This window comes from Mus caroli, chromosome 3 (assembly GCF_900094665.2).
Source record: "Mus caroli chromosome 3, CAROLI_EIJ_v1.1, whole genome shotgun sequence".
Classification (NCBI taxonomy): Eukaryota; Metazoa; Chordata; class Mammalia; order Rodentia; family Muridae; genus Mus; species Mus caroli.
The window spans coordinates 89,435,950-89,455,207 of record NC_034572.1 but is presented as its reverse complement, the minus strand read 5'-3'; the positions used below and the strand labels follow the sequence as shown (position 1 = coordinate 89,455,207).

The 19,258-nt window shown below is 42.2% G+C and overlaps 1 protein-coding gene across 3 annotated transcripts in view; it reads left to right on the top strand.

Annotated features, from left to right (window-relative positions):
* The window catches only part of Setdb1 (SET domain bifurcated histone lysine methyltransferase 1), a 33,938-nt gene that overhangs the window by 8,724 nt on the left and 5,956 nt on the right, over positions 1 to 19,258 (top strand). For 2 of the 3 annotated variants that reach the window (XM_021158714.2, XM_029475335.1), the window contains exons 5-14: positions 1,471 to 1,570; positions 2,405 to 2,530; positions 2,710 to 2,911; positions 3,766 to 3,839; positions 6,974 to 7,164; positions 7,357 to 7,486; positions 8,526 to 8,676; positions 8,774 to 8,932; positions 9,823 to 10,500; positions 11,601 to 11,717. In XM_021158714.2, the coding sequence (XP_021014373.1) occupies positions 1,471 to 1,570; positions 2,405 to 2,530; positions 2,710 to 2,911; positions 3,766 to 3,839; positions 6,974 to 7,164; positions 7,357 to 7,486; positions 8,526 to 8,676; positions 8,774 to 8,932; positions 9,823 to 10,500; positions 11,601 to 11,717 (1,928 nt within the window). The remainder of the gene's footprint in view (positions 1 to 1,470; positions 1,571 to 2,404; positions 2,531 to 2,709; positions 2,912 to 3,765; positions 3,840 to 6,973; positions 7,165 to 7,356; positions 7,487 to 8,525; positions 8,677 to 8,773; positions 8,933 to 9,822; positions 10,501 to 11,600; positions 11,718 to 19,258) is intronic. The other variant, XM_021158715.2, reaches the window with a different exon arrangement.

Below are 19,258 nucleotides of genomic sequence, written 5' to 3'. Positions count from 1 at the left end.
GCATCTACATACAATTGGCATTCACTTACATGGGTAAGCAGAAATCAGACATAGTTAAAGCCAGGTCAGGTAGCACACACCTTGAATCCTAGTACCAGGGAAGGAAAGGCAGGTAGATCTCTGTGAGTTCAAGGCCAGCCTGTTGTATATGGTAAATTCCAGGACAGCCAGGTCTATGTAGAGAGACCTTGTCTAAAAAAACCAAAATAATAATAACAATTAGAAATAATAAATAGAGCCGAGCATGCTAGTACACACCTTTAACCTCAGCACTGAGAAGTCAGGGGCAAGTGGATCTTAATGAATCTGAGGCCAGCGTGGGTAACACGGAGTTTTAGGCTAGTTAGAGCTACAAGTGAAACTGTCTCCAAAGCCTTCATAATAATAATCTGTGCCTAGAATGCTGTTTAGGAGAACTCACTGCTCTTAAAAAGAACCTGGGTTCAGTTCTCAGCACCCAAATGGTGACTATTAGCCTTCCATAAGTTCACTTTCAGAGGATCTAATGTCCTGACTTCATCAGGCACATACATGATACACATAAATACAGGTAAAACACTCACGCATACAAATAAATCTAAAACTTTCATAAAATTCAGTTGTTTAATACACACACACACATAGACATATATGTGAATACACATACATACACATATGTGAATGAATTTGATGGACTATCTATCAATGTTGGTCATTTCGGGTGTTTACCTAGCATTCAGGAATCTTTGGGCTTAGTTCACCACTATACCAGCAGTTTTCTGGTGATGCATACCTGTTATCCCAGCACTCAGAAGAAATGGAGGCAGAAAGATCAGAAGTTTAGGCTCATCCTCGGCTATATACCTTTGAAGGCTTGTAATATAGATAACCCTGTCTTTATTTAAAACAAAAAAACAAAAAAACAACAGTGCTGGAGAGATGGCTCCTTGGTTAAGATAAGCACTGGCTGATCTTCCAGAGACTAAGGTTCAATTCCCAGCACCCACATGGCAGCTCACAACTGTGTGACTCCAGTTTCAGCGTATCCAGCACCCTCATATAGACATATATGCAGATGAACATCAATGCGCATATAATGAAAAAGCTTTTGAAAGTCGTAATGAATTTTAACCTAAGCATACATTCAGTTTAGTTTCAATGTATTCACCATGTAATAAGCCCCATTCATTACAGTCATCTTGTAGATATTGCAAGAATGCAGAAAATTTGAGAAGTTGCTTCTGTCTGGCCTTTTAATACAGTTGAATCTATTTTAATTATTGAAGACAAGTTCTTCACAGGCAGTGTTCTTTGTCGTGTTTTGTTGTTGTTGATTTGTTTTGGCTTTACTTATTTGCAGCATTGGGATCTAAACCAGGGGTCCCTATGCATGTTAGACAAGGGCTGTCTCACTGAGTCCTTGTTATGTCTTCTCAAGTTGTGTCTAACTCAAAATACTCAGGGGTTTTTTTCCCTTCTATTTTCCTACAGCTTCGTGAAGCTATGGCTGCCTTAAGAAAATCAGCTCAAGACGTCCAGAAGTTCATGGATGCTGTCAACAAGAAAAGCAGTTCTCAAGATCTACATAAAGGTTAGTGTGAGAAGTGCCTGCATAGGTGAGAGGTGAGTTCTTTCTGGAATGTTACTGACAGTCAGCCTTCCATCTCAGAATGCTGTTTGACTTGGTCTCTTTTTTGTTGTTGTTTGTTTGTTTGTTTTTCGAGACAGGATTTCTCTGTATAGTCCTGGCTGGCCTGGAACTCAGAAATCTGCCTTCCTCTACCTCCCAAGTGTTGGGATTAAAGGCGTGTGCCACCACCGCCCGCCACTTGTCAGTCTCTTTTTAACATTAATTTTATGTCCACAGTCAGTCTGAGAGTTATTGATTGATACAGTGGCTCGGGCTGTTAACTGTTGTTACTGTTGCTGTCAATAAGGAGTTGTCAATAGTCGTTTGTGGCATAGGCTGGTAGACTATGCCAAAGGAGTTAGGAATGTGGTAAAGTTCTGTATTCATTTCTCCTGTTAGCATAAACAGTTGATTGTCTTGTGCTTCTGCCTCTATCCAAGAGTTTAGCAAGAGTTGCTAATGGTCACAGAATTTCAGTTGCCTCTGTTTCTACACCACCTTCTGTTTCTGAGATAGTATCTTCTGTATCCCAGGCTGGCCTTGAATTTTCTGTGTTGCTGAGGATGATCGTAAACTTTTGATCTTCTTGTCTTCCCTGAGAACTTGAGATTACAGGCATGAGCTATTATGCCAGGTGTATGCAGTGCTGAGGTTCAAATCCAGGGCTTTGTGCATGCTAGGCAAGCAGTCCAGCAGCTGAGCTACAGCCCATCCTACCTTACTGCCTGCCCTCTTGACCTTACCTTTCTCCATCCAACCACTCAAATCACTCTTTATAACAACTCTTGTTTATAGGAACCTTGGGTCAGGTGTCTGGAGAACTGAGCAAAGATGGGGACCTGATAGTCAGCATGCGGATTCTGGGCAAGAAAAGGACTAAGACGTGGCACAAAGGCACCCTTATTGCCATCCAGACTGTTGGTATGTGTGTTCGGGCTGGAGGAAGGACTAAGCAAAGGTAACCTGTAGGGCTTCCATTGCTGACTGTTTTTCCAAAGCCTTTCCTTTTGTCTTCTATGTTGCACCCAAGACTTAACATTGGAAATAACAGTTTTTTGTTTTCCTTTTTTAATATTTTGGTTCTCTTTTCTTTTATACAGGGCTAGGAAAAAAATACAAAGTGAAATTTGACAACAAAGGAAAGAGTCTGCTATCTGGGAACCATATTGCCTATGATTACCACCCTCCCGCTGACAAGCTGTTTGTGGGCAGTCGAGTGGTGGCCAAGTACAAAGATGGAAATCAGGTCTGGCTTTATGCTGGCATTGTAGCTGAGACCCCAAACGTCAAGAACAAGCTCAGGTATCTGGGCAGGGATTGTAGATTGTAGGAGAATGGGGCCTGGGAGCCTGGTGCCATCTCTTCATACTGTGGTCAGAATTTCACTGTTCAATTTTATGTCCTCAGTCCCTTCCTTATGATCTGAAACCGTTTCTCTCTCACTCTCTCTCTTTTTCATGGGGTGTGTGTGTGTGTGTATACTTTTTTATTTTAGATATCTCTGTACCTTGCTCAGACTGCCATCACACATCTTTTGTTTTTCTTTTTAACAAGTTAAAGTACCAAACTGTGATTTATTTATCTTACTTTGTGTGTATGGATATATTTGTGTGTATGTATATACATCACATGCATGCCTGCCTGAAGCGTGCAGGAACTAAAGGAGGATGTTGCATTCCCCTGGAACTGGAGTTACAGATAGTTGTAAGCCATTATGAGGGTTCTGGGAACTGAACTTATTAGGTCCTGGAAGCGATTAGAGTACTCTTAACTGCCCAACCATCGCTCCAACCCCACTATGACACTTATGTAGCCTAGATTGGTCTCAAACTCACAAACCACCTGCCTCTGTCTCTTGAGTGCTGAGATTATAGAAATGTCTCATATGCAACCTTGACTGGCCTGGAATTCACTATGTCAACAGGTTGGTGTGAAACATAAAAATCCTCCTACTTCCACCTCCTGAGTGCTGAGATTAAAGGTGTGTGCCTCCATGCCTGGAAGACAGAATAGTTTTCAGAAAAGAGGTTTTTTAGTATAAGGGGAAAATAAAGGGAGACTGGACTGACCTGTGTTTCAGAGAATGAAAAGAATAATAATGTACCCAGTGATAAGACATTCCCTATAATCTCCATGTCTGTTTCCTTTTCCTGCAGATTTTTAATTTTTTTTGATGATGGCTATGCTTCCTATGTCACTCAGTCAGAGCTGTATCCCATTTGCCGACCACGTAAGTGTCCCTACACAATTCCTCAGCTCTAATTTCTTACTCTGTTTTGTATGTCTTCTTAAGGTGGTAAAGTAAAAAGCTTGACTTCTGTTTTGGTGTTCCATTTTGTTTGGAGACATAGCATTGTTGCCTAACTTTGTAACCTGAATGAACCCTAAAAGATTCTGACTGACTTTATCAACTTACAGATTTGCTTTGATTTCATTTCTAAGGAACTTAGATTTAAAGAATGCTCTCATGTTTTACATTTCTGTTTGTATTGTCTACATAATACTTCTTATAGAAGCTGTGTCTGTGTGTGTGTGTGTGTGTGCGTGTGTGTCTGTGAGTATACGTATATACACATACATGCAGGCCCATATTCCTCACGTGCTGTCTACCTTCTTTGGTTTCCTTATTAATATTTTAATTTACTTAATTGTATGAATATTCTGCTTACAAATATGTCTGTGCATTTGAATTTCCTGGGACTGGAGTTGCCATGTAGGTGCTAGGATTTCAATTGGCACTGCCATTTCAATTGCACACCCCCATCGCTAACTTTTGTATGTATAGTCTAAGAATTAAACTCAGATGTAGCTTAGAACTGTCTATGTGGGGCTGGTGAGATGGCTCAGTGGGTAAGAGCACCCGACTGCTCTTCCGAAGGTCCAGAGTTCAAATCCCAGCAACCACATGGTGGCTCACAACCATCCGTAACGAGATCTGGCGCCCTCTTCTGGAGTGTCTGAAGACAGCTGCAGTGTACTTATATATAATAAATAAATAAATCTTTAACAAAAAAAAAAAAAGAAAGAACTGTCTATGTGACCAGACGAGCTTTGAACCTACAGCGATGCACATGCTTCTACTCCCACACTTACTTATTTTTAATCTCTGTGTATGTTGTACCTGTGCACTTAGCCATTGAGACCAGGTATGAAGACGTCCCATGTCTTCTATCACTCTCTTTCTTATTACATTGAAATAGGACATCTCACTGAAACAGAAATATACAATTTTGGCTAGGCTAGCTGGCCAGAGTATTTACATGTAGCTACCCTAAATGTGGAGTTATAAGCATACATAGCCTTTTGTTTTTAACATGGGTGTTGAGGATGCGTACTCAAGTCCACAAGCACACTTGTATAGTAAGAGTTCTTACCCACTGAACTATCTCCCTAGATCCACAATTGTTTGTGATTGCAGAAGAATCAATTACTTATTGTTAACATGGAAATAAACACATGGCAGAGTCTTTGAATTTTTAAATTTTATGTTTGCATGTTCACATGTGTTTGGGATTGTATGTAGGCCAAAGTTGATATTTGATGCCTTCCATAATTGTTGTCTACTTAATGTTAATTGAGGCAAAGTTATTGGCTAAACCTGGAACTTGTGAACTCCAGCTAGCCAACTGCAGCTAGCCAGGTTGCCTTGGGGATATTCTATTTCTGCTTTCTGAATGTTAGAATTATAGACAGTCTTCATACCATCTTAGCTTTTACATGGGTTCTATGAACTTGATCATCATGCTTGCATGGCAAGTGCTTTATCTACTTAACCATGTCTCCTGTAGTTCAAGCGGCCTTGAATTCTGTGTATAGTTAAGGTTGCTCTTTAACTTGTTTTGTTGGTTTTTCGAGACAGGGTTTCTCTGTGTAGCCCTGGCTGTCCTGGAACTCACTCTACTCTGTAGACCTGGCTGGCCTCGAACTCAGAAATCCCCCTGCCTCTGTGCCTCCTATGTGCTGAGATTATTGGTACATGACACCATTCATGACTATATTTTGTGCGTCTGTGTGCACACACATGTTTACATGCATGTGTGTAAGCCAGAAGTTAATGTTGGGTGTCTTCCTATTTTTCACCTGATGTCTTTAGACAGGGTCTTCCATTGAAGCTCTGACCAGTTGGCTTGGCTAAGCTAGCTTGCTGGCTGGTGGGTGGGTCATCATTCTTTTTGAATCTACCTTCCCCCCACAATGCTCAAGTTGCAGATGTGTGCCATGACACCCAGCCTATGTCAGCACTGGGTGTCTAAGTTAGGCTGGAGGATGGCTCAGCAGTTAAGAGTACTTGATGCTTTTGCAGAAAGACCCAAGCTCAGTTCCCAACACTCATATTTGGCAGCTCACAGCTTTCCGTAACTCCGGTTCCAGGGTACCCAGTGTGCTCTTCTGACTTCTTTTGGAGGACTGCACATGCATGATGTACAGAAATATGCAGGCAAAACACCTCAAATTAAAAAAAAAAAAAAAAACTTTAAAAGAAAGAAAAATTTGGGAGGAATGAAAAAAAGAAACAATAGACTGTGGTATATAGCTCAGTGGTGGACAGCTCTTTCCATGTGGATCACCAACATTAATTAGAAAAAGAAGCAAGTGCCGGGCGGTGGTGGCGCACGCCTTTAATCCCAGCACTCGGGAGGCAGAGGCAGGCGGATTTCTGAGTTCGAGGCCAGCCTGGTCTACAAAGTGAGTTCCAGGACAGCCAGGGCTATACAGAGAAACCCTGTCTCGAAAAACCAAAAAAAAAAAAAAAGAAAAAAGAAAAGAAAAAGAAGCAAAACTGGGCAGTGGTAGTTAGTGCACACCTTTAATCCCAGCACTTGGGAGGCAGAGGCAGGTGGATTTCTGAGTTCGAGGCCAGCCTGGTCTACAGAGTGAGTTCCAGGACAGCCAGGGCTAACAGAGAAACCCTGTCTCGAAAAACCAAAAAGAAAGAAAGAGAGAGAGAAGCAAGCAAGGCAGTGGTGGTATACACCTTTGATCCCGATACTCAGTAGACGGGCAAGAGGATCTCTGGAGGCTAGCTTGGTCTCCAGAGGAAAAGAAAAAAAAGAAAGAAACGAAGAGGAAAGGACTTACTGTTTCATAATAGTTTACTACTTCCACTGGTTAGTAAGATTTTCCATAAACTGAAATGTCTGTTTCTTTTACATGAATTGCTTAGGTTTGTATGTGGCTTAGTTTATTTATTATTTATATGTGCATTTGCACATTAGTCTCTGTACTTAAGATGGTCTTGGTTTTGCTTCCCTTGAGGTTATGAATTTATTTATTTTTTCTCTTTAAATTTTGAAAGTGCCAACCGTTCTTCCCTTTCAAGATATGTCCTTCCTGTCCTCAGCTCTGCTTTTTTCCTTTGGACAGTAAAAAAGACTTGGGAGGACATAGAAGATAGCTCCTGCCGAGACTTCATAGAGGAATATATCACTGCCTATCCAAACCGCCCAATGGTACTTCTCAAGAGTGGACAGCTTATCAAGACCGAGTGGGAAGGCACATGGTGGAAGTCTCGAGTTGAAGAGGTGGATGGCAGCCTAGTCAGGATCCTCTTTCTGGTAATGTTCTTCCAAAGAAGAATTTGTGGTAATATTAGGGGGCAGGTACCAGTAAAATGGTTAACTGTGGAAAGACACTTGCTGCCAAGCCTGATGATAAGAGGTGACACATGGTTTATATTCTTTACAAGAGACAGGATTGATTCTAATCCTGAACCTGCTTTTCTCCCTCCCTTTGCTCCTGCCTCCCAGGATGACAAAAGATGTGAGTGGATATATCGAGGCTCTACACGCCTGGAACCTATGTTTAGTATGAAGACATCCTCAGCCTCTGCAATGGAGAAGAAGCAAGGGGGGCAACTCAGAACCCGTCCTAATATGGGTATGTCCTAAAAGATAGCTAGGGAAGGGAAGAGACAGAGTAGACTAGCACAGAAAATTATGTATTGCAGCTGTCCTTTTATTTACCAGAGCAATACCACTAACTCACTGAATCAAGATAGATGTCTAAAATATTTTCATTAGTGTTGATGGCTTTGTGGAGCTGCCTCCACGTTGCTGTGTTTTTTAATTTGTTATAAATATCCACACATAGCCGGACATTTTGATGCACACATGTAATCAGTTCCGGCACTTGGAAGGCTGAAGTACGAATATCTGGAATTCAAGACCATTCTTGGCTACTTAGTGAGTTTGAGGCCAGTCATAATCATGTGACAATGCCCCAAAACAACAAAAGTCTTTCCAAAACCAGTGTTTACTAGTATATCCCCTTATTGGTATAAATAATAAAAACAAAAGAAGTTAACACTTAGAAAACGTGTGATTTGCCACTTTTGTATATGAATACAGGCATATTCATACCAATGTGCTTGTGTAGTCAGAGGACCATCTCAGCTTTAGAATTAACCTTCCTTGTTCATTGCTGTATGTGTTAGGCTAGGTTCCCTGCACTGGAGAAGCTCTATTCTCCCTCCTATTTCCCTACAGAAGCACTGCGGTTACAGACACATGCTGCTGTGCCTGGCTTTACATAGGTTCTATAGATTTGAATTCGGGTCCTTATACTTGTGTCACTAAGCCATCTTCATATTACATTTGCTGCATTCTTCTTGTTCTCATTTGGATTGGGTTTTCTTTTTGTTTTTTTTTTGTTTTTTGTTTTTTGTTTTTTTTTGAGAGGGGGTTTCTCTGTGTAGCACTGGCTGGCCTGGTACTCACCCTGTAGTTTAGGCTGGCCTTGCACTCACAGAAATCCACCTACTTCTACATTTCAAGTGCTGGGACTAATGGCATGCACAACCACCACCTGGCCATTTCCTGCATTTTTATATTACATTAGTTGATAGTGTATATGCATAAGAATATCTGGCACAGCTGTCATCCTCTCAGCAGTCAGTTTTCGTTTGTTTTTCCTGTAGGTGCTGTGAGGAGCAAAGGTCCTGTTGTTCAGTACACACAGGATCTAACCAGTACTGGAATCCAGTTTAAGCCCATGGAGCCCCTACAGCCTATAGCTCCACCGGCCCCACTTCCTATACCTCCTCTTTCCCCCCAAGCAGCTGACACTGAGTGAGTGCTCATCATTATTTTTACTTCCAGTTATTCTATTTTTTTACCACCAGTACTTTCTGAAGCCTTACTATATGGTCTCTCCTAATCCCCCTAGAAGCTTAGAAAGCCAACTTGCTCAATCACGAAAACAAGTAGCCAAGAAGAGCACATCATTCCGACCAGGATCTGTGGGCTCCGGCCATTCCTCCCCTACTTCATCCACACTCAGTGAAAATGTGCCTGCTGGGAAACTTGGGATAAACCAGACATATCGGTAAGACAGCCTCAGACACTGGGCAGCTTAACAACATGGACTCCAAGGACCTTTATTTTAAAGTTATGTTAGTGAGAAACTTGGACTTGAAAAGGCAGCTTCTGAGAAGCTGGTAATAAGATAGTTAAATTAGAAATTCCATATCTAAGAAACATACTGTTACAAGAAAGTCATTTGCCAAAACTTCTTGATCATAGTAACATCATCATTGCTTCAACAGAAAGGAGACATCATTGGGCCTTTTACTTGACTCTTAGGAGATGGCAAGGATGTTTTGAACCTTTGGTAGAACACTAGACTCTACTTCCATAACATAAAGAATACATTAGGGAGCAGTACCCTGTTGAGCTAGAGAGGCAACCTGTCTGAAGAGTCAACAGGGAGTAAGTAGCATTGTATTGCTTGTTGTCCAGGCTTGTTTGGTAAGGCAAAGAATCTGACATTATTCTTCAACATCCAGAGCACAGCTGGCTGGATGTATTGGTACACACCTGTAATCTCAGTTGTTGGGAGGACAGAGCAGAGGATTGGAAGCTAAAGGATAGCCTAGGCTACATGAAACTTTGTCTCAAACAACAGAACAGAAAAACTATATGAGGGCTGGAGAGATGGCTCAGCAGTTAAGATCACTGACTGCTCTTCTAGAGGTCATGAGTTCAGTTCCCAGCAACCACATGGTGGCTTACAACCATCTGTAATGGGATCTGATGCCCTCTTCTGGTGTGTCTGAAGACAGGACAGTGTACTCACATATATAAGAAATAAATAAGTCTTTAAAAAAGAAAAAAAACTGTATGAAAGATGAGAGAAATGGCTTAGCTGCAGGGAGGGGAAACTGTACAGCAGATAGGCTTGTGACCTTCTGATCTCATCTTGCTTTTCATTTGCAGATCACCTTTGGCCTCAGTAACATCTACCCCAGCACCTGCAGCCCCTCCAGTCCCACCAGGGCCTCCAACCCCTCCAGGGCCTCCAGCTCCTTCAGGGCCTCTAGCTCCTCCAGCCTTCCATGGCATGTTAGAGCGGGCACCAGCTGAGCCCTCCTACCGAGCCCCCATGGAGAAGCTTTTCTATTTACCTCATGTCTGCAGTTATACTTGTTTGTCCCGGATCAGACCCATGAGAAACGAACAGTATCGGGGCAAGAACCCTCTATTGGTTCCACTTCTGTATGACTTCCGGAGGATGACAGCACGGCGCAGAGTTAACCGCAAAATGGGCTTTCATGTAATCTATAAGACACCCTGTGGTCTCTGCCTTCGGACAATGCAGGAGATAGAGCGCTACCTTTTTGAGACTGGCTGTGACTTTCTGTTCCTGGAGATGTTCTGTTTGGATCCATATGTTCTTGTTGACAGAAAGTTTCAACCCTTTAAGCCTTTTTACTATATTTTGGACATCACCTATGGCAAGGAAGATGTTCCCCTGTCCTGTGTTAATGAGATTGACACAACTCCCCCACCCCAGGTGGCCTACAGCAAGGAACGCATTCCTGGCAAGGGTGTTTTCATTAACACAGGCCCTGAATTTCTGGTTGGCTGTGACTGCAAGGATGGGTGTCGGGATAAGTGAGTTGGCGGGGTGTACAGGCATTGCTGTCTCTGCCTTCAGGTTTATTACAGTTGCTTTTCTTTTTTATTTGTATTGCTTTCCCTGTTTTCCTTTCCCTCCTCTTTAAGCTAGAGTTCTGCTAAGGCCATTATGAAATACAGACACAGAAACTGGGTGCAGTGGCACATACCTGCAACTTCAGAATTTGAAATTCAGCATTGTGGCAGTTTCATCTTGAGTTCTGGGCCAGCCTAGGCTTCATAATAACTTTGAAGCTAGGCTGAGCTAGCTACGCAGTGAGTGAGTGAATGAGTGAGAGAGAGAGAGAGAGAGAGAGAGAGAGAGAGAGAGAGAGAGAGAGAGAATGAACATGAGATAGGGAGACCAGGGTCTGATAATCTTAGATGGCCCCAGGAGTAACCCTGGGAATGTAGGAGTTATGTTCTGTTCCTGTCCCCACTTGCTGTTTCTGTCTCCCCCTTTCTTAACCTTTCATTCTTGTGTTCACCATTTAGATTCTACTCTGTTCTCACTGTATCTTACTCATGCTTTTTCTCACTACCTTTACCCTATCCCCAGCCTTTGTTATTGGTTGATTTTTGCCCTAAGGTAAGGTTTGTTGAGGGAGTCCCTGGTGATGAGGCCTCGAAAGTTCCTGGCAAGGGAAAGAGTTTCCATAACCAAGAACTGCTTAAAAGTATGGCTTTAGCTCCACCTTTCCTATAACAGGGCTTGCTTCATGTTCAGCATGGCCCTGGAGGTTAGAGCCTTTGGTATTTCTCACATTTTAGGAAGTCCTTGCCAACAAAGTCACTCAGCCAGTGCACCTCCTGTGCACTTAGCCAGTGGTGCCACACATGGGCACCTTGGGCATGGCAGAGCCTGACCTGAGATAAATGACTGCAGCTAGCAAGTCCTAAGTTGTGAACTCAACTCAGTTTTAATTTAAGACAGCTCAAGCTGGCCCAGAACTCACTAGCTGAGGATAGCAGTTAACTCCTGATCCTCCCACCTCTATGTCTCAGATATTGGATTACAGATGTAGAAAGCTGTGTCCAGTTCCCATCCTCATGAGCCTCAGAAAACCACAACTCTAGTCACCCTTTTCTCTCTGCAGATCCAAATGTGCCTGCCACCAGCTAACTATCCAGGCCACAGCCTGTACCCCAGGGGGTCAAGTCAACCCTAACTCTGGCTACCAGTACAAAAGACTAGAAGAGTGTCTGCCCACAGGGTAAGTATTCAGTTTGGAGATGTCCTCAGAGAATTACATTGTTGTTTTTCTGTTTGTAAGAGCCTTTGGAAACTTAACTGTTGCCTTTGGGAGGCTGAAGCAGGAAGATAGTTTCAGACCCATCTGAGCTATGATACCAAAATTGTGTCTCAAAAAATATTGGAGAGTGATTAGAGAGGGGCTTTTTGGTTTTGTTTGTTTGGTTTGTTTTTGGTTTTGTGTTTTGGAGACAGGGTTTCTCTGTATAGCCCTGGCTGTTCTGGAACTCACTTTGTAGACCAGGCTGACCTCGAACTCAGAAATCCGCCTGCCTCTGCCTCCCACAACGCCCGGCCAATTACAGAGTTTTTAATAACTTTCTTATGCAGAAACCTTAGAAGGATGTGATAGCATATGCAGAAGGATTGCTTGATTTCTAGGTCAGCTTGGACTATGCAGCAAGACCTTGTGTAGAAACAAACAAAAATGGGACAGTGATGCTCAGTAGTTAAGAGCACTTGTTCTTGCAAAGGACTTGGGTTTGATTCTAGGACCTATATGGTGGCTCACAGCCAGCTGTTACTCCAGTTCCAGAGGATCTGGTACACACACGTGCACAGACATGCATGCAAGCAAAGCACTCAGACACCTAAGGTTAATTTCTTAGACATGTGAATGTTCTGATAATGACTTACCCTAGCAAGTGAGATGTATTCAGAGACAGTTGGAAGAATGAATGACAGGGCTTTGTTAACCTAAAATGAGAAGTTAGAATCAGGGCCAGGGGCTGGTGAGATGGCTCAGTGGGTAAGAACACTCCAAAGGTCCGGAGTTCAAATTCCAGCAACTACATGGTGGCTCACAACCATCCATAAACGACTAGAGAGTGGAATGAAAGAAGTAGAATGGAGGACAGTTCCCAGATGTTTGGCTTGAGGAAACAACTGGTCATTGACGCTGAGTTGGAAAACCAAAGGGTGCACAGCTTAGTGTGGTTTCACCTTGTTTTCAGCCATGTTAAATTAGGCAGTCCAAATACAAATGTGAAGAAGATGGTAACATTTCTGGAACAGGATGTACATGGTGGTGCATAAATCATTAAATCAGTATTCCCAGAGGCAGAGGCAGACCTCTGTGAGTTCGAGTCTAGCCTGTTTAACATTTGAGAACATTAAAAACAAATAGATAAAAAGATTTCTGGAGCAAAGTTAAGGGCTCGACAAAAAGACCCCGGTGTCCTAAGTAGAGAAACAATAATTTTGAATGAATGCAGTATTTGGAGTTTGCATCAATATCTGAGACTCAGGACAAGTTTGAAAGAAGAAATAGAGTGAGAATGGAAAATAGTTCAGCAAACTATACATGGAATAAGAACCCAGTCCTTTAGTGTACAGGGAAAGGGAAAAGCATACAGAAGATTACTTCATTTTTCATAATCAAAGGGTCTACTTTTAAATTGAAAGGTATGCTTACTCTGGAGGTATAGCTTGGTGATAGAGCACTTGTCCATCATGTATGAGGCCCTGGGTTCATTTCTCAGCATAATAAACAAAAAGATTCCCATTAAGACATAATTAGATCCGGGTGGTGATTGTAAACACCTTTACTTGAAGCATTCTAGATGCAGAGGCACATGGAACTCTGAGTTCGAGGCCAGTTTGGTCTACAAAGCAAGTTTCAGGACAGCCAAAAATACACAGAAAAGCCTTGTTTTGAAAAAAGAGAATCGCTAGGCAGTGGTAGTGCACACCTTTAATCCCAGCACTCAGGAGGCAGAGGCAGGTGGATTTCTGAGTTCGAGGCCAGCCTGGTCTATAAAGTGAGTTCCAGGACAGCCAGAGCTACACAGAGAAACCCTGTCTCGAAAAACAAACAAAAAGGAGAATCAAAGGTTGTGGTATATAGCTTAGAAGAATGATTGCCTAGTGTCCACAGAGTCTTGGGTTCGAACACCAGCACACCAGCACAAAATATACTGGTTGGGGACATGGAGACTGGAGGTTCTGAAGTGTGAGTTCATCCTCAGCCTCATAGTAATATCAAGGTCAACCTGGGTACATGAGACTCTGTCCCTCCAGTTCCAGGGCTTTCTTCTAGAGTACCTATACTCAGCTGTGTTTGTGTACATGCGCACACACACACACAGTTTAATAAAAAGAAAAAAATGTGGGTGCAGTGGGTGAAAATTTATAATCCCAGAATTTAGGAAGCATAGACTGAAGTATCTTTGGAAGTTGAAAGCCAGCCTGGTCTACCTAGTGAGTTTTTTAGGACAGTCAGAGCTACATATGCAATCTGTTTCTGTCAAAGAGAAACATGACTAGGGGCTGGAGAATGGCTCAGTGGTTAAGAGCACTACCTTCTCTTCCAGAGGACTGAGGTCAAATTCCCAGCAACCACATAGAGGAAAGTTAATCAGGAAAGCATGTGATCCAGAAAACAGTAGACCCAACCAAAAGGACAAATGAAGGAAATGTCAGAGATGCTGGTGAGGGGACGGTCTCACAGGGTCACATGGCACTTCATGTGGAGACCCAGCAGTGCTCAAGTATGGCAGATAACTGCTGGGGTGGCTTCCTGGGAAGATGAATTCATGGCAAACTTGAGAGGAGATTTAGACTGTTGGGAAATTAGTTAATTTGCGTTGAACATAGAGAAAACAAAGCAGAGAACAGCTGACTGGTAGTATATACCTATCATCCTATCTTGTTTTGGTGTTTTGAGGTAGAGATCTGCCTTCCTAGTGCTGGGAGTAAAGGCATTTCCACTGCCTAACTTCCTTACATAATTGAAAAATATTCTGAAGCCAGGTATGACAGCACACACTTATACTATAATCCTAATGCTTAGAAGGCTAAAGCAAAATAATGGCAAATTCAAGGCCAGCCCAAGCTACAACAAACAACAACACAGGTCAGGGATGGTTGTGCATGCCTGTTAATCCAACACTCAAGAGTATTGTCAGGATCAAGAAGACCAAGTTGTGCTGGTGAGATGACTCAGTGGTTAAGAGCACTGACTGCTCTTCCAGAGGTCCCGAGTTCAATTCCCAGAAACCACATGGTGGCTCACAACCATCTGTAATGGGATCTGGTATGTCTGAAGACAGTGACAGTGTACTCATATACATAAAGTAGATAAATCTTTTTCAAAGAAAAAATACAAAGCCACCTTTGCCTCTGCAGCTGATCCAAGGACAGGGCAGCCTGTGTTACATGAAATGAGATCCTGTCCAGAAGAGCTTAAAAAAAAATAGAGAAAGAAAAGAAAAATGTTGAAATGTTGAGTATAGCTTAATGCAGTGCTTGCCTAGTGTTCATGTAGCAGCAGGTTTGATCCACAGTACTGAATATGTGTAGTACATACCTGTAAGGCCTCCTGAAATCACACCATTCTAGAGGAGGAAACAAACAAAAAACATAGACATTTTTAAATCAAAATACAAATTGGACTGCTGCTCATGGCCTTTAATCCTAGCACTGAGGAGGCAGAGGCAGGCAGATCTCTGTGAGTTCTAGGACAGCCTGGTTTATAGGAAATCTTTGGTTATTAGGTAGTTTTGCTTTTGTTGTCTCTGGTTTTGAGTTAGGGATAGAACCCAAAGCCTTGCTTCAGTGTTTTGAATGAAAATGTTTACCACAGGTTCCAATCTTTGCATGTTTGGTGGAACTGTTTGTTAAGGATTAGATGTGGCCTTGTTGGAGAAGATATGTCACTAGGGGTGGTGAGGTGTTAAAAACCCATGCTATTCTAGTTAGTGTTTTCTCTCTGCCTGATGTAAGCTCTCAGCTACTGCTCCAGTGCCATGCCCCACAACATAATGATGGAGGACTCACCTGCAAAAAAAAAAAAAAAAAAGATTTATTTATTTTATTTATATGAGTACATTATTGCTCAGGACCTCTGGAAGGGCAATCAGTGCTCTTAACCACTGACCCATCTCTCCAGCCCCAGATGCTTTCTTTTATATGTTGAGGTGTATGTTTGTAGCAATAGAAAAGTAACTTAAGATTACCACTTAAGGGGCCTGGAGAGATGGCTCAGCGGTTAAGAGCATCTTCTAGAGGTCCTGAGTTCAATTCCCAGCAACTACCTGGTGACTCACAACCATCTGTATTGGGAATCTGATGCCCTCTTCTGGTGTGCCTGAAGATAGCGACAGTATACTCACATACATGAAATAAATAAAATAATTTTTGCTAAACTTTAAAAAAAAAAATGATTACCATTTAACTACATATCCAGTCCTACACTACAAGAAACAGACTTTACCTTCTCTCTTTAAAAGAAAAAGGGGGGGGGGGGCGCTGGAGAGATGGCTCAGAGGTTAAGAGCACTGACAGTTCTTCTAAAGGTCCTGAGTTCAATTCCCAGCAATCACATTGTGGCTCACAACCATCTGTAGTGGAATCCGATGCACTCTTCTGGTGTGTCTGAAGACAACTACAGTGTACTCATATAAAAAAAAATAAATTAATTAATTAAAAAATAAATAACCAGAAAAAGATTTCAATTCTTTTTTGAGACAAGTTCTCCATCTAGGGCTGTCGTTGAAACTTGCCATCTACCTAGCTTGGCCTCCCAAGTGCTAGAATTACAAGCCTGCAGAAATATATATCTAGCAAAAATATTTCTGAATAAGTATAAATATATGTCACTCACATTTAAAACTATTAGTTCCCCAATACACATTGATTTCATTCTAACCCTTGACTTGGAAAACACTGTACTCTCTCACTAGCCTACTTCTCTCCCTCTAACGTTTGAAGTGTGTTTATATCCATTACTTCCTAGATCCATTTCACTCTGTTTTGTTTTTGGTTTTTGTTTTTTTGTTTTTTTTTTTTTTTAGCCTACCTCTGGGGGTTTTGTGCAGGAGATGTGTTCTTGGCACCCTCCACTGCTTTTGTTTGGTTGGCTTTAACCTTGATCTCTCAGTTTCAGTCTCCAGTCTTCAACCTGTCCCTGGGTACTTGAAAAGTAGGCCTTTTCCCCTGGGAGTTTGTTTTGTTTGTTGGACATGGCCTCCATTGCTAGACCAGCTTCCATCTCACTGTATAGCCAATGGTGACTTTGAATTCTTCATCCTTATGTGTCTACCTCAAGTGTTGGAATTCTAGGCGTTTACCACACACATAGTATATACTCTGTTTTCACTCTCTCATTTCTCTTTTACAGCACCACAATTGTACTTTTTCTAAGTATTTATAACAACTTCCTTGACTCAATTGTGGGATCTTTTTTCACATTAATACAAGCTTACATTGTGTCCAATCCCTGCCCTACCCCAGTCCCACTACCTAGTGCAGTGTGACAGAGTAGCCACTGAATACCTAGTGCAGTGTGACAGAGTAGCCACTGAATACCTAGTGCAGTGTGACAGAGTAGCCACNGACAGAGTAGCCACTGAATACCTAGTGCAGTGTGACAGAGTAGCCACTGAATACCTAGTGCAGTGTGACAGAGTAGCCACTGAATACCTAGTGCAATGTGACAGAGTAGCCACTGAATACCTAGTGCAGTGTGACAGAGTAGCCACTGAAAGACATTTTGCGGAATGAATAAATGATACTTAGTATACTTACTCCGATGGCTTCCTGTGCTGGTAACAAATGTGAATAGCCCCTAATTCCTAATAGGCCTTCCCTAGGTATGGCCTAGAATTCACTAGTGCTGAGATTAAAGGCATGCACCACTATACCCAATAGGCTTTTCCTTTTTTTGTTGTTTTTTATGTGACATGGCCAGGGATAATGACCACATCTTTAGATTTATTTATTTTATGTATGTGAGTAGTACACTGTTGCTCTCTTTAGACACACCAGAAGAGGGCATCAGATCTCATTACAGATGGTTGTGAGCCACTATGTGATGTGGTTGCTGGGAATTGAACTCAGGACCTCTGGAACAGTAGTCCATGCTCTTAACCACTGAGCCAACTCTCCAGACAGCCAGCGCCTCCCCTCCCCCCATAGGCTTTTAAGGATGCACACAGTAAAGCGGTTCCCAGGAGACGTGCTGATGTGTGATACTGCAAACTGCTCAAACTTTAGTCCTGTGAATGCATTTTTGTCTGTGTATCTCACAGTAATCCCACTTAGTGTTTTGTTTTGGTTTTTGGTTTTGTTTTGTTTTATTTTTCTTTTTACTTATTTTTGTGGTGCTAGCAGTCAAGCCAAGGTACCTCAACAGTCCTTTCTAAAGTTGGGGTAAAAATTAATCTTTATTTTTATTTTATTGTTGAATTGTTTTAGATTTACTCTTACTTTGTATGTATGTCTTACATACATGCATGTATGTGCACTATGTGTATGCCTTTTGGATCCCCTGGAATTGGGTTTACAAATGGTTCTAAGCCACCATCTGAATGCTGTGAACTGAATCCAGGTCCTCTGTAAGAGCAACAAGTGATCCTAACTGCTGAGCCATCTCTCCAGCCCCTTGTATTTTGAGACAGGTTCTCAGATAGCCCTGGTTGACTTTGAATTCTCAGTGTTGCCAAGGATGGCCTTGAGTTTCTGAAACTCCTGCATCCACCACCTAAATCCTGGGCTTACAGGTATTTACCACCATCACCAGTGTATGCAGTGCTAGGATCTAATTCAGAGGTTCTTGCACACACATTACATAACTAAGCTACATCCCCTGCCCTCATGGATCTGTGTAGTCTGATGGTAGTGCATATGTAAATCAGAGGTCAATATACTATGTCTTTTCTCTTTACCTCCCCTCCCTTCCTTCCCCCTCAGGGTTTCTCTGTGTAGCCTTGGCTGTTTAGAGTGTTAGCCTCTGCCTCTGCCTCCGGAATGCTGGGATTAAAGGTATACACCAACAACTGGCAAGTATTTGTACTTTTTATCAGGAAGTTTTATTTTATATTATATTTCCACAGTTTTGAGACAGGATCTCTCTTTGTAGCCTTCACTGTGCTAGAACTCAAGTGTGTTCACCAGGCTGGCATTGAACTCAGATCACCTGCATCTGCCTCACATATTTTCTCTTTTCTTCAGTTGTTGAATTGGTAATATGAAGTCAGAATTACTATGATCCTTTTCTTTGTGCATTCCCAATGTTTGAACACAACTTTTTAGTTGTTTTATTTTTTTGTTTTTCGAGACAGGATTTTGCTGTGTAACTTTGGCTGTCATGGACTCTGTAAACCAGGCCTCAAACTCAGGATCTGCCTGCCTCTTCTTCCCAAGTGCTGGGATTAAAGGTGTGCGCCACCACTGCCCGGTGACACAACTCTTGTTAAATGAATGTTTATTGAAAACAACGTATTGGCACATGCCTGTAATCCTAGCATTTGAAAGGTAGAGATAAGTTGCTGTCTGGGTTCTAGGCAAGCCTGGTGTATGTAGTGAGTTCCAGGATGGCCCTGTCGCAAAAAAAAGAAAGTAAACTAACCCCGCCCTAAATGTTTTCTGAAAGAATATCAGCTTTATGCTAACAAAAGAATTGTACCGCCGGGCGTGGTGGCGCACGCCTTTAATCCCAGCACTTGGGAGGCAGAGGCAGGCGGATTTCTGAGTTCGAGGCCAGCCTGGTCTACAAAGTGAGTG